Source organism: Phaseolus vulgaris, chromosome 7, assembly GCF_051622355.1.
Source record: "Phaseolus vulgaris cultivar YP4 chromosome 7, ASM5162235v1, whole genome shotgun sequence".
Taxonomy (NCBI): Eukaryota; Viridiplantae; Streptophyta; class Magnoliopsida; order Fabales; family Fabaceae; genus Phaseolus; species Phaseolus vulgaris.
In genome coordinates, this window is record NC_143504.1 from 53,935,901 (window position 1) to 53,952,502 (window position 16,602).

The following is a 16,602-nucleotide window of genomic DNA, read 5'->3' on the forward strand; positions in this document are numbered from 1 at the left end:
GTTTATTATAATATAAATATATATTAATAATTAATAACTAAATTATAAATATTATATATAATTAATATATATTAATTTGTTTAACGGTATAACAATAACGTAAGTTTTGAGAATAATTGATTATACATTATTTTGTTTACAAATCTGTTTAAATTTGTGAGAAACATTTAAGAAAAATATCTTATTTTTTACTTTTTTAATAATTTACTTCACGTTTTTCTATTTTTTATTACATTTTCTGTGTGTGCACCTAAATCCAAACAAGCTATTAGTTTCTTTCCATGTAAAGAAACACAGCAAAATGTGTCTTAAATAGTTGCTCCCAATGAAATACTGTGAGCTAATTTATATTCTATATTATTATGTAGTTTTATTTATAATTAGTTATTTTAATTAACATTGTTATCATAACTACTTTCTTTTCATTACTATTATTATTTATTATTATTATTATTATTATTTATTATTACTATTATTTGGAATTGAGATGTTACTTTTATTTGTACACGTTACGACTATTTATTAAGAAAAATCAATTCTACTAGAATAATTATGCGTGGCACAGTTCTCGTTCGACAAATATAATAATTCAATTTTGAAGTTGAGAAAATAAAATTAAGTTGAAACACATCGGTTAATTCACATGTTACATGTTTGTACTAAAAATTTTACGTATGTTGTTTTTCATTGACAGAATATAATGTCTCTTTAACTTTCTATGTTTTATCGAAAGAATCAAGATCCATTCATGCATGTTTTCACATGTTACATGTTCATAATCAAATCCGTGGTGACAAATGTCATTCACATGTAATTCACCCAAAATTTGTTAAATGTGTTTATTCCAGGTTCTCTTACTAGCGATTGGGACTCTTTGAATTATTTTCATTTTAAAATTTATTTTTAGACAACGACGGATCCAAAAACATTCTCATTCACACAAAAAAAAATATCATAGAATTTTACAAAACTTATATATATTATGAAAAAAAAAAGTTTTATGATAGATTGAAGGTCAGGAAACTCAATGTGTAAAGCACGCACCTTTCTAGAATTACAGGAGATGTACAAAAAGTTTACAAAAGAGTAAAAAAAAAAAAACTAACTTATTTTGATACTAAATATACACACAATAAAACCTTTTATTCCTAATATTCTTTCTTAAGTTGATGAATATTGAATATTCTTTCTTAATATGAAGAATGATAATGATGTTTAGGTTGAAAATAACATGTTAAAAATGTTAAGAATTAATACATTTTATAAAATTATCGGCGGTCACTAGTACAAAATACGAATTCAACAATTTCATATAAATACAGTTCGTAAAGAACAGTCGTTGTAAAAGAGACAGTGATATTTTTGTAGTTTTTTACAAAATTTCTTTATTTTTAACAACGGTTTTTTTCTAAATCGTCATTATATGTATGTTTTTGTGTAAACGGTAAGGGTTTCTTGTTGAATCGTCGTTATATATATGTACCTGAGATTTTTTTTTTGGCATAGACTTTTCACTCTCACTTTTTCCACTCACTTCAGGTGTGTTTGCTTCCAAGTGGGAGGAGGGAGGGGGAGGAGAGAGTGGGTTTGTGTTTGTTTCCATGGTTTTGAGAGTGGGGAGAGGGTGGATGGTTTTTTTCTTTCTTCACAAAATGAAGAGATTTGTGGGGATTTAGTAGGATTATTGCATTTTACCAAAATACCCTATGCATGCATTTTATTTTAACATATAAAATTAAATACTACATAAATTTATTTATTATTTATAATTTCAAAATTATTTAATTATATTATTAATAACAAAATATAATTATAAATAATAAAATAAAATTATAATATCAAAATATATATAGTTATATAAATTAACAAATGAATATTATTTTCATAAATTTTAATGTATTAATAAATTTATTTTAATTTAACACCAAAATATTTTATATTATATTTTTTAATTTTTTATTAAAAATATAAATAATTATGGATATTATATATTAAAAATATTTAATTAATTCAAACCTACAAAAAAAAATCATAATTAATTATTTAAATATTTTTTTAATAAGAAGGATAATTTTGTAAACTTACAATAAACCATCCTCACAAATCCACTCTATCATCCCTCAATCCAAACAACCTCACATATCCTCGCACATCCTCTTCAATCCTCACAAATCCACTCCCTCCCCTCCTCACAAATCCCCTCCTCAATCCAAACAAAGCCTTCATGTTCTTCCTCTCACTCCCTTCACATTCCTCACTCTCATTTATTCCCTCACTTTCTTCACCTACACCTTCATTGCACGTCCCGCCTCTGGATCACACACACCCCTACACATCGTACCCTCGCCCTCAAACCTCATGTCCCTGCACCGTGCCAGTACTGCTCTGTCAATCACTCTCAAACCCGTCGCCCCTACACCATGCGACCAACCCTAAGGTTACGTCTTCCTCCCTCCTCATTCCCTCGCTTAAATCGTGCACTCTGCATGAAAGGACGTTGCTGCCGCCGCGCTACTGATCCTCTATAGTGCTGATTCTGCTCCGTCGTGTCACTGCTCACCGCGCCACTTTTTCCACCAAGTTAGTGTTTGAATATTCTTTATTTTTTGTATTCTTTATCTTAATATTCTTTTAATAAATTTATGAATGCAACGTATGTGTTGATTCTGAGTCTAAGGGTGTCCGATCCTCGACAATTTGAATTTTATTTTATGATGAATTAGATTATATTTGTATACATCAAACATGTTGTATGTATCTATGTGTTGATTAGTTAGTAGTTTGGGGTTTGTGGGAACTTCATTTAGTGAATATTTGATGGAAGAGTCCTGACATGGAAGAGAACAGTGATAGATTTGGAGTTGGCAAAAATTACATAAAGAAACTTTAAACGGTCATAACTTTTGATAGAGAAGACTGATGGAGATGCGTAAAAAATGTAAGTTGTTCGAAATGAGGTTTAGGGTTTGGATGTTATTTAGGTTTTTTTTTAGGTATTTTGAGGTTTTAGTTCTCATATCATATTTACACTTGTCAGAAAATTATGAAATTTTCTATAATGTTTCCTAGTATAAATTAAAGTTTTATCAAACCATTATGATTATATTACATTCAAAAATTTATTACTCATACATTACATTACATAATGTTATGTGTGTGTTCTAACATGAAATCTTATTATTTCAGTGCTTATTCTGGATACAACATGTTGAGTGGGAGGAGAAGTGCAAGTGCAATGCAAAAAAACTCACTTGGATGCACCTTAAGGTAACCAGGTATAACACTTTAGCATCACAAAAAACTTTTTCATAAATTTATAAATTTTTTTGTAAACTTTTATATTTAAATTACGATGTATTACAGGCATTATTGCTCTCGAAATTTGATAGTTTATACATGATTACAATATATATATATATATATATATATATATATAATAAAAATATTTCAAAAAAAATACTTATAACGACGATTTTAGTTGGGAACAGTCTTAAAAAGTATTTATAATGACGGTTCCTCACTAGAACTGTCTTTAAAAATTATATTTTTTCAAAAAGTTATTGTTTGTTTGGAATAACGACAATTTTTAATACGTGTCATTAATGTGATTTTATAACAACAATTCTAAAATCATCATTATAAACAATTTATTTATAATGATACCTATAATAACGACGACTAAAAATTGTTTTTATATAACTTTTTTAACCGTTATTTGTAAAAAAAAAAAATTGTATTAGTGGAGCTTTGTAAAAAACAAAAATTAAGTACACTAATTTTTTGAGAACTGATATAGATGAAATAATCGATTTTAATTTGTTTGGTTAGTTAATGAAAGTTAGGATTTTTTTATTTTATTTGTAAGATATATTTAATGTAAAAAAAAAGCGGTAAAAATGTTCCACTTAGATAATATCATCAATATATATACTAAAAGAGTATAATAGTTATAGAAGATCATTGAATTTTGACAAATAAAAAGTGATAAGATTGAATCTTCTAAACTACTCCAATCATCTTGAAGGTAAGGTTCTATAAAATAAAATAATCAAAGGGACAAAATATATAAAGAGAAGACACAAATAATTAAGAGTAAATAAAATTTTAGATATTGAAATGAGATGCACAAAGAAATCTGGACACATGCAAGTTATTAAGATGAATAGTTCCAAAATAAAATAATATTACTGTCATTTGGTAAACGAATAAATACAGACTTAATAGAATGAGAAACAGTTTGATCACCTTGTTTGTAGTTTTGTAATGATAGATTGTTTAATCGAAAGAGTCATATATCTTGTAAGCCATAATATCAACATTTTATTTGATTGATGCCAAGCTTCTTGAAGAGGATAATTGAATTTGGACATGCAAGGGTTCCAAAAACGAAATGGTTTTTATTACTGGTTTCTAATGCTACGAGCATGTAGTGTTTGCATGTTTGAAAGTTGTTTTATGAAAGTAAGGAAGTCACCAAGACAAGGGCAAAATTTTAATTGAGATGAAGAAAAAATTAATAGCAGTGTTTACAAGATGATCAAAGGGAGAAAGATTAGAAGAATACATGATTAATCAAGGAAGTTATGAAGAAAGTGAGTTTTCAATTAAAAAAAGAAGAAGGTGTTGTGCGAATGCGATAGATCGTTCTAACTAGTGATATCGTACTAGAGATTGAAAGAGAAAAAACTAATATGAAAAAAAACGCCTTTTCATTAATTGATATATTTAAAAAATAAATACATAACAAAACCTTTTGTTCCTAATAAATTTTCAATACCATATTATGTTTGACTCTGAACACAATTATAATGTAAAGACAAACTATAAATTTTAATAAGAATAAATATTTTTCCATATATTAATAAATTAAATTAAATTAAATCGAAGGATAAATCTTACGAAACAGTTGTTCACAATGGATGATGTAGCCTTTTTTTATTCCAAATTTTTATATAATTTTTTATTATATATATGTGTAAATTTATATATACTTATGTAAATTTATATAAAACATATCATTTTATTTATTTTAAATATTTTACATATATTTATTTTTAAATACTATTCTTTTGCTAGAGTCTTAACTACATTTTCATTTTGTTCTATTATATATATATGTGTGTTTTTTTTATTTAAGTCTTCATAGTTCAAACACATGGTATACAATAAATTTATGAGACTGAAAGTAGTTTGGATTATTTTTATCAGCAATAAAAAAATAAAAAAATATGAACCACTTTAAGGGTGATCAAATTCTTATATATTTTGGACATTTAACCCACAATAGTCTAAACAAAAAACAAAAGCCCCCCACAAACAACATAAAGAATCACTTACCCAACCTAAATCAAATTATTTGTTTTTAATTGAAAACATGCAAACCAAATGATCAAAAGACCAATATGAAAAATGAAAAACAAGCTGAAGGAACTTTGGAAGTAACCCAAAAACAGACCTTTAGTTGAGCCATGGAAAAATTTTCAAAATGATCAATCATTTCTCCCTTAAAAATATGCTTATTCCAATGTCATCAAATCTCACTTACCAAAGCATATATTTCCCAAAACTAAATTAACGGCTGTAAGAGCACCAAACAAGTTAAAGTGCAAGAAAGTAGCCTAAATTGATATTGTTCGTCATGTATATCGTAGCTATATCGTTAGAAATTGGTAGAGTGTTGATCATTGTCTCCTAAAAGTTTTTATGTTTTTTGGATGTGCACATTTTGGTATTTGCTGAAAAGTGTATCACGAAAAAGAATTATCTATTATATGGAGAGACCATCCATTCAATTGAGACATATTCATGTATTTTATATTATCATTTATAAGAAACATACACAAAATAAGGACAAATATTATATAAATATATTAATAATAAAATTAACTATCATATTTATATAAAGTTTTTAATTACATTTTTCTTGTAAATAAATATAAAATTATTTTGTAGCGACTAATTGGATAAATGAGATCATAAAATTATTTATTATAATATTATTTTATTTATCCAATTCTCATTTAAATCCCAAGCTAATAACTACACACTAAGCTTCGTACCTTCCCCAACCATAGAAATAGAAAACAATGTTCAACTCTCTCATGTTTTTTACACACTAAGCTTTCCTCGGTCCTAGAAATTTTGCTTTATTTTTTTATATTTGGTTTTCATTTTCTCTTTCTCATGTCCAGAGAGTTACAGTACATTTTGTACATTCGTGCTTTGGATCTCTGCTAAAGGATCGAATATCAATTCTTGAAACACTCTCTATGATTTGTCTCAGGTATACTCTTTTTTCATTGTAACAATCTTTAATTTTATATTAGATAATGTATTCTTCGTGTATGAGCTTTGTAAGTTATGTACTGTTAAATTTGTGTAATCCTTAGATACGTGAGTATTAGAGAGAGAATAAAAATTTGTGATGGCTTCTAATGCCGTTATTTGTAATGAACTTCATTCAAATGAAATACACAACTTTTCTTCATTTTTTCATGTATACATAACTTTTCTTCATTTATTTTTTCCATATAATTAATGTCAATAGATTTTTTCTATTGCAATCTTATATCTGTTAGGATACAAGAATCTTAGCTCATTCCTTCTTTTATTTATTTTTTAAAAAAATTAATTTTGTTTATTATTATTATTTTACAATTAAAATTTATTATTTTTTATTCAAAAAAATATCTGTAAATAATATAATTTTAATATAACGTGTCTCAAAAATATTGGATTGTAACATATAATGTGTATCCTAGTAAAGTAATTAGTAATTATTTCTCATATAAAATATATGATTTTTGAAAACAGCGTTTTACAAAAGAACTAGGAGATGATTTCTCATTCCCCTCATCTTGTTATGAAGTTTTAGTTCAAGACTTCTTTTATTTATACCGCAAATTCATTTAATATTTATTTTATCTTTATTGTTCCTTAAACTCTTTACACGTATTTTTGTTTTCATTTTATTTTTCTTTTCTATAAAAAAATATAATTTGTTAGCTCCTCATACTAAATACCATAAATTCCATTTAAATAGACGTTAAGAGTGTATATTTATCACTGTTAACACCGTTTATATGTTATTTTTTTTTTATATATATAATTTAGTTATATTTCAAGAATCTATTTTTTAAATGTATTTCCTACTAATTTTATTTTTCTTGTTAAAAAAATTAAAATTAAAATGACAACATTTATTGAAGAACAAAAGGAGATTTGATGACCAAATGACTTGAAACCAAAAAGAACTATATAGATTCAACAAGAATTAAAAGTGATTTCAAAAACAATAAAGAAGTCAAAAAATTAAGGAAATTTAAACGAAATAAAAAAAAATGATGAAAAAAATAAAGAGAATTTCTATAGGGAAAGATAACAAGAGTTATTAAAAAAATATGTTATTATATGTAGCTGTGAAGAAAAAAATAAGTAGAGTGTGTATTTAACACAAAGAGAAGTACACACAGTAAAAATGAATTGTAGCTGCGTACTACCGCTGCTACCAGCCACCAAAACAGAGTCCAAATATAACGGATTACATTAAACCAAAATTAGGCTTTTTCTTCTTCCACCCTATATTGTCTTTTCCACCCTTTATTGTATTTGAAACTTCAAGCTCCAAAAAAATTATAAAACACGTTTCAAAATATGAATTCGAAATAGCCCGAATACCTTTCCAAATATTAGTAAAAAGTTTTATAAAACAAATTATTGAATTATGTAAAATAAACACCATATGAATAATTTGAAATGAAACATTTAAGAAAAAAATGCATTTCGAAATTATATTTTCACCGTTCAGAATTACAAAATATATCACTTCACCTTTTTTTAAAATGCATCGTGATTTTAATGAGGCAAAATTGGAATTTTAGAAAATATAGAGGTGAAAAAGAAATTGCTTTTCTTGTTTCATCAAGAAAGTAGTTTTTGTAATTATAAGAGAAAAATATTTTTTGCAATGTTGTCATTTTCAATATTATTTTTCTGGGACACTTTTTTTATCATTTTCCAAAATTAATTTTTGAAATATTAATAAAATGAAAATATTTCACTAGAGAGTGTTCTGAAATCAGTTCCTAAAACAATAACTTCTTATGATTTTAAATAAAGAAAAGTGTAGATAGTAAAAGAGTGACTGGAAATAGCTGAAGTGTAAGAAAACCCATTGAGATCAAGAAAGCCCATAAACCCAAGAAATGAAACAAAACCCTAGTTAGGAACTTTATATTCCCAACAGCATCACAAACCTTCGTCCGCAAAACCCTAATCAACACCACTCCAGTCAAGAAACCAGCGGTCCAATGCCACCGAAGTTTGATCCCTCGCAGGTGGTGGACGTGTTCGTTCGCGTCACCGGGGGTGAGGTGGGCGCGGCGAGTTCTCTCGCGCCAAAGATCGGTCCGTTGGGTCTTTCTCCGAAGAAGATCGGTGAAGACATCGCCAAGGAGACTGCAAAGGACTGGAAGGGCCTCCGCGTGACGGTGAAGCTCACCGTTCAGAACCGCCAGGCGAAGGTGACGGTGGTGCCCTCCGCCGCCGCGCTTGTCATCAAAGCACTCAAAGAGCCCGAGAGAGACAGGAAAAAGACGAAGAACATAAAGCACAACGGAAACATCGCCCTGGACGACGTGATTGAGATAGCGAGGGTGATGAGGCCGCGCTCCATGGCGAAGGATCTCAGCGGAAGCATCAAAGAGATCCTCGGGACTTGTGTGTCTGTTGGGTGCACCGTCGATGGGAAAGACCCCAAGGATCTGCAACAGGAGATTTCCGATGGTGACGTTGAGGTTCCTCTTGAATGATTTTGATGAATTTTCATTGTTTTTTTTTGTTTAGATTGCTTCTGTTGTTGGTGTTATAATTTTGAATTTGGTTTTAATGATAGAGGAAATTGTTCTGCTTCGGAATGGTAGATACTTGTGTTGGTTGGTAAATGATAACACATTGTTAGGATTCAAGGAGGTTTGAATGGAGGTGTATTACTGTTGCCTTTATTTTTGCTTGCATGTTGTATTTTTAAATTGATCTTTGTTCGTTTCATTAAATGTGCAAAGTTCAGTATATTCTTGATATACTAATCTATTTTCATAGAAATCATTTAGTGATTTTGGTCCATGTCATTAGAGATATTTTGTCCTCTCATATTTAATACACTAGGTGACATTGATTCTCAAATTTCTTTACACTTATGCGTGGTTAATGCATTAATGCCTAGAAGTATTCTTTCATTGTCAAATATTTGTTAAGTATTTGATGCTATGTTAATGAGATAAAAATATTATGTATTGTAAATATTACAGAATAAAGGCTTATTTAACTAAAATGGTACAATGTTGTCCTGAATCTCTTATACTATACTCCAATTTTGCCCTGAATCTCTATTACTCCTACAATTTTGTCCTGAATTTATTGTAATTGTTTTTCAATGCACGAGCCCTAACTTCTATGCATTTTGTTTATTGAATTATGCTTCAAAAAGCATGATTTTTATTTTAGTTTTTGTAAAATCTGTGCTTGCTCACATGAGATTTTGTTTTCCTTGAAGTTAACTTCAGTGCAAGATTTCCTATTTTTATTTTTTGAAGTTGTCTTTAATAAGATCACAATGGGTAATAGACAATGTTCAAGATAGTTACAAGTTGGGTTTCCATCTAAGAAAAAACGAATGATGTATTCCCAAAATCTATTTTAAATGTATTAAAATCAAATTAGTTTTTCATGAGACTCCTATGTGGCAACATCATATGCTTTAAAAACTTTTGACATGTATATATTAAATCATAAACACATTAGGTTTTTGTATCGAAGTGGTTTAATTTAGTTTGTTAATTAGCAAAATTGGTAGAAAAAAATTATTTATGAGTTTGTATAAGAAGTATCATGATGACACGACATGATTATGATGATTTTAGTTGTTTTTTTAATAACTTAGTATTAATTTGTTTTATGTTTGGTTATTAAAGTATTTATAAAGATGTTATATTTATTTATGATTTAACGGATATATCTTATAAAGTGATATATTGTGATTCAAAGGTATCAGCTTGTCCGACGAATTTTAGATGCCCAGCAAAAACCTTTCTTGACTTGCAGTTATATCAGTGCGAGTTTTTCATAAGAACAACTTATTCAGGAATTTACTTGCATGCAAAAATTTTCTTTAATTAAATTTCACTTAGTGAGAGTTAAATTATTCAGAGTTTTCATTTAAACAGCTCATCCAACAAATTTTGAAGAACTAAAATTCTTGGATTGTCATTTAATTAAAATTTTCCACTCTACATAATTCTGAAATTTTGTTAAATATAACCTAAGATCCAATTGGTTAAAACTAAGTTTTTTATACCTAACATCAAGTATTTTGTTATAATGTAACAACAACTTGACCTAATTTGACTCTATTACAGTATTCTAACTTTTTACTACTAAAATATCCAACATACTTCCATTTACTTACTTAGATTATAAATCTTTAAAATCTCAGGAATATCATACATAACTAATCATATTTTACAATCAAAATTTTAAATAAATCATCATTGAAATAATTTGAATATATTTAAACAACACAAGTTTTTTGATAATCTGTATTAAGGTACTATAAAAGATTTAACCAACTTCTTTTTAGACTTTGTTACTAAATTGTTACTAAATTTAAGCTCTCAACTCCTCTATTTTCATAAGAAAGTTAAACCAATACATAAAAGACTCTGAATCAACCATCTAAAAATATCTTTATGCTACGAGAGATTTACCTTTATCTCATAAATGTCACATGTAAACAACACAACCTAGCATACCCCCTATATAAAAAAACTAACTCAAAAAAGAGAGGACAAAGAGAAAGTTATACAAAAACGACTTCTAGTGTGCCCTACTCTCTAGTGGGAGGTGGGTTATGATATAAGAAAATATGATCAAAATCTTCAAAGTTTCACAGAGAAGTGAACAAGGATTTAGGGAGGTGATGATTTTTGTGAAATGAAATTTGGTCAAGGTTTGACATCTACATAGACAACCAATCTGAAAGACAAAAAAGATTACAAGGAATCTTAAGTTGATCTTAAGATGTGAAGTTTATTTTAAGTCTAAATTAATCTTAGAAATTTGTATTTATAATTATCTTACTGAGATTAAACGGTAAACTTGTGTGACTAAATTTATGAATGGTTGAATAGAGTAATATGATAAATTCAACATAAACTTTTGTTATTGTTATGATAGACTAAATGATTCTGATACCTTATTACTTTTTATATATTTCATCTAAAAAAATGAACAATAGTATATTTATAGAGCATGTATAAAAATAAAAATAACACATGTAGTTATAACTAATAAAACAATTGAAAGATTGAGATTAAATTTATCTAATAACATTTTTTATGAAAACTTTTTTTTTATGTCAAAAGTAACTTCTTTATTAAAGAATATTTGTGTTTGTAAAATCTTAAAAAACTTACCAAAAAATACTCATATAATTAGTTTAAAAGAAGCTAAATAAAGAACACTCTAGTTAAGAGTGATAGTTGAAAAATAGTCTTTTAGTAAGACTTGACTAATTAATCAATAAATAATAAAAATAACATTCAACCTTATACTTTATGTGATTTACAAATTTATTTCCTATTCGAAATATTATGGACAATTAAAAATTAAGAAATCAAAATGACACTAAAAGAAAAACAAGATTATGAATAATTAAAATTAACCAATTAAAACTAAAAAAAATTAAAGACCAAAATATTTTTTTTTTTTCAAAATATTGGAACCAAAATTTCAATTAAGCTTTTATTTTTTATTTTACCTTTTGTCTTAAAAATAAATACATAGAAGGGTGTAAAACCTTTGACACCATGTGAGTACTTTTGGAGATCCTCGAGGAAAAGGAGGGATGGGAGGGCTGTAAAACAACACGCTGCATTGTCATAGGTTCCACAATTTCCTAACCATATAAAATAATTGATCCCAATTTCAATGAAATAATTCACCTTAACTTTAATCCCATAAATATATAAATAAAACAACTCTTTAATATTTAACTAAAAAAGGCACAAACTATAAATATAAAATTACACTGTTTTTCACACTAACAATGTCCACAAGAAGACCGAACAAAATAATTTCATAATTGAGAAAATTAAAAATAATTTTTTGCTCAGAAATAAAATAAAGCGTTTAATTTTATTTAATTGGTAATACGTCAGAAAAATTTAATTAGTTAGGTTTATCGCTAAATTAAACCAGGAATCGTCTAGAATTTGCAATTGTTGACCTTTATTTACGTTCCCATAAAGCATCGCATAAATGACACGTGTTAAAGAGCAACATGGCGTAAGAAATAAGAATGTGAAAAAATTGGGTACTATAATTTCTAATTTCTATTTAATGCTATAATTATTTATCATATCTTTTATCAATATGAATGAATTAAATTAAAAAATTATTTTAAAAAATATTTCAACTTTTATTAAAAAAATAAAAATACCTCTAAAACTATGTATCTAACAGATTTACTTATAAAAAAAAAGTAGGCAATTTCCAAGGAATAGTATAAAATACATGTATAAAATACTAAGATATAGTAATAATAAATAATAATAGTGATATTTAAATTTGCTATGTATCCTTACTATTGAAAAACAAACAAAAAAATTATTTATTGTTAAACTTTAAATTTTGTTGTAGAAGAGAAAAAGGAGTTGCTGACCTATTTTTTGCTTTCCCTCTAAAGTAGGCAATTGAATAGACTTTTAGGACGGAAGGCCTAGAAATAAGCATCACACAAACACACACGCACGTGCTTTTCTTTTTTTCTTGGAAGCTTCCTACGAATCTGTCAAAAAAATCATTTTTGATTTTATTCTCACATGTGGTGGTCTCAATTCAAAGATATCCTTAAAACTCGTGATTTTACCTGTTTATTTTAGGTTGCAGTAATATTGTTGTATAAAAGCAGAGAAGCCTCTTAATTGTTCTCTCAGACTAAACCAAAAGTTATTCACATCGAGCAAGCATAGATCTCTAACTCTCTTCTTTCTAGCTAGGTTTAGGAGGAGGAGAGAAGTTCTGAGCAAGGAGAAGAATCAAATTCATCAATGGCTAAGGGAATCAGAAACTTGAGCTCGTGGATGGAGGTTGCTCCGGCACCCATAATCCTCCCAACAAAGCCTTCCAATTCGCCTGCTCTGGCGACCATCACAGAAGAAGTTGCTGAGGAACACAGCGACAAACCTTCCATCAATACCCTCCTCAAGCAGTAGCTGATGCAAGATTTTGAAGCTTATATGAAGATGATTCACTTCTGAAAAATAAGAACTAGTTCTTCACAACATCTTTGTAGAGTTAATTCATTTTGTCAAATATGTAGTTCTTTTTCTTTTCTATTTTTCTTTCTCCATCACTTCTGTGCATCCCTGCCTTTCATTTGGCAGGAGTTGATTTAAGAATTAATGCCAACTCTGCATTTTTTTGCCTTTCACAACTCTGTTCTTTATTTTCAGAATATTTTTTATGTGTATAATTAACCCAAGTTTATTAGTTTAATCAATCAATATACCCGAGATAATTAAAAATATTAGTAACATCATTAAATAAAAGCTAATCTTAAAAAAAATCATTAAATTAACTATTATTTTAAAAACTAAAAAAATTATTAATATTTAAAATAGTTTCAATTATTAATAAATAACTTTTAAATTAATATCTAACTACCTATAAAATAAATCATATTCATAAGTGAAATATGAAAAATCTGGATTAATTAAAAACGCAAAAAAATAAAGAAGAGAATACTTTGTTTTAGGAATTAAGTTTTTTTTTTTTTTATATTTGAACACCATGACTTTGTGAAATTGGTCTACTTGCAGCATCAATATATTTAACTTCGTGTGTGGAATTTGTACTCCATAAATCTTGGATTCATATGGAAGCACTAATTTGTGGAGGAACTTATTTGCCTTAGTTCCCCACCCCCCTTAATATTTGTTTTACATTTTAAACTTTGCATTCCTAACTTGATTTTTTTGAATTTTTTAAGCAATTATGTTATTGGGGTTGAATATTTATTTACCAGTAAAAAATGTATTAATAATTAATTTTCATAAAAAAAATTAACTAATTGTCTTTAATAAAATATTTCTTCTCAGTCATACTTTTCTAATACAGAAAGTTTAATTTGAAATAAAGTATTAGTCAAATATCGCTCCCAAAACTTTTTGAATCTTTATCTTTATTAGAACTTGACTGATATTAATATAAAGTTATGCTACTGAAAAACCCTCTTTTAGGTTAGGTAAAGTACTTATGATGCTTAATTAGGTTACAAGATTAATGGTGGATCCAGTTTCTAGGAAGCAATGGCAACAGTGCTTATATTAGTTGGTGCATTATATTTGTACTCTTGTTTCAGTTTCCACCACACATTTGCTTATTAACTCCACCTACCTACCACGAGAAGCACGTTTAGCACTGGGAAAAGTTAACTTACATAACGACAACTTCGTATTTCCCAGATTTGTGATCTATATTTGTCGATAGATATTGATGTTGGCAGAACAACTTTTCTAATAACAACTTGTCCTCGTATGGGCGAAACTCGGTCTACTTGGACCGATACCAGGTAAACTTAGTCGAGATTAGAGAAACCTGACCGAGATAAAGAAAATTATCACGGACGGTCTGATCGATCGATACATAAATTTATTAAAGTTGAAACCAAGGTCAATGAAGTTAATATGTCATTAATACATTTAGGTAATACATTTATAAGTGTGATTCATTCCACTAATCAGACCCAATGAGGTAAGTTCATTAAAATAATATAAATAACACACATTTCTAGGAACAAGGTACGCCATTTATTACTATGCACCTACCTAAATGTCGATCACCCGCTTTACTTACTAGAGCATCGTAGTGCCTTCTGCAGGTACCTATTCGGTCACTTGAGACCGAGAGCCAAAGAGGAGAAGCACATAGGCGAGAAGAATCCCATCAGAACCCTAGCAACCTGTCCGACTGAAGGAGAGAAACAAAAACTTCAATAGTTCTCTAGGTCCCATCTTCCTAGCAGGAACACAACTCAATTGTTTTTTTTAAATAAATCAAATTAAGATATATTTAGATGAAAAAACAATAAAAGTTACTATAATTCTGAAGTTATATGTTTTGGGGTTGTGAAGATTTAGCTTGAATACTGATTTGATTATTTTAAAAATATCCATGGTTGTGACCTTTCCTGTGTCTTAAGCAATGGTGGCTGTGAAACAAAACCATATTTTCCCCGTGCATTATTTCCTCGCCCTAGAGATTGGTAGTGGGTCATACTCATACAATAATGTTGTCACTTTATAACCCTTATTAAAGAGAAAGCTCAGTGGTATTCCCTCTCAGAGCACACACACAACTGAATCATATTGAACCCATTTTTTTCCCAAGTTCATCAAAGAACTGAACATTGGTAGATTTGAAAGTGTTGGTGTGATGGCAAAGGAAATGAAGTTGTTGGCATACTATACAGAGTTTGCACCCGCTCCACTGATTCCTGTGAGAAAGGTTTCACATGCCCCTGTGTTGGAAACCATTCTGGAAGAGGCTGAAGAATGCAACCAAGACTTGCTTCTGTTCTGAACGTATATTTGTTGTTCAATTCAGTTTGCTGTGTAGAGTCTTGCAGTTTCACAATCGATTGAAAGTTTTTGTTCTCGATTTGTGGTAATAAAGTTTTTGCACGTTGATTTGCGTAGCTACGTTTGCATCACTATTAACATTGTAGATTCATTTTTGTTAGATCATATCTGTCAAAAACAACTATCGTTAATTGGAAGTGAAGAGTACAGAAGCACTCAGGCTAAAAAGGCCCAAAAGGAATAATCAAAGAGGAAAAAAGTAGAGGGAAATTGATTCCTGCACCCCATATTTTTTAGACAAAAAGATTATTTTGTCCTTAAACAAATATATTATAGATACTACAATCCAAAAATATATTTGGTTCGTAATTTCTAAACTCTATATTATGGAATTCAAAAAATATTTATAGATTTAGAAATTTCTTTGAAATTCTACAATTTAAAATATCTTTTTTCTTTTATTTTTTTTTAGATTATATAATAAAAATATATTTCTAAATTTAGAAATACCTTATGAGTTCTGTAATCCGAAATGTATTTTTTTTTAAAGAAACCTATTATAGATTATAGAATTCAGAAGTTATTTCCAATCGGTAAATAATTTATGGATTCTATAATCCAAAATTTGTTTAAATTATCTATTCTGAAATGAAAAACATAAATAAAGGTATAGGGTATTTTTGTTATTTTAAGAAGTATGGGGTGTTACAATAAGAGGTGCACGAATTAACAGCCTTTTGGAATCTTTTTCAGATTTTGTTTTTCATTGTTTTTTAATGTATAATGAGATTTTGATTTTCCAAAACACAAAATTCAATTTCATATTTTTTTTTCAAAATATATATTTTAATTCCAGGATGAAAAAGCATTTTGGAAATTAAAAAAGTTGATTGGGTGTAGAAAGCATTGATAAAAGTAGATCCAGATATGGAATTTCTACAATACAGAAACCTATAGGCCCAAG

At 28.1% G+C, this 16,602-nt stretch overlaps 1 protein-coding gene across 1 annotated transcript; it reads left to right on the top strand.

Annotated features, from left to right (window-relative positions):
- Positions 1-8,216: 8,216 nt before the first annotated feature.
- On the top strand, positions 8,217-9,002 carry LOC137830261 (large ribosomal subunit protein uL11). Its single transcript, XM_068637462.1, has one exon. It carries the CDS (start codon positions 8,310-8,312, stop codon positions 8,808-8,810), a length of 501 nt encoding a protein of 166 aa, XP_068493563.1. The 5' UTR covers positions 8,217-8,309; the 3' UTR covers positions 8,811-9,002.
- The last annotated feature ends 7,600 nt before the right edge of the window (positions 9,003-16,602 follow it).

Bases quoted from the DNA above. Each gene is read 5' to 3' on its own strand.
- LOC137830261 (XM_068637462.1), top strand. From the start codon at position 8,310: ATGCCACCGAAGTTTGATCCCTCGCAGGTGGTGGACGTGTTCGTTCGC.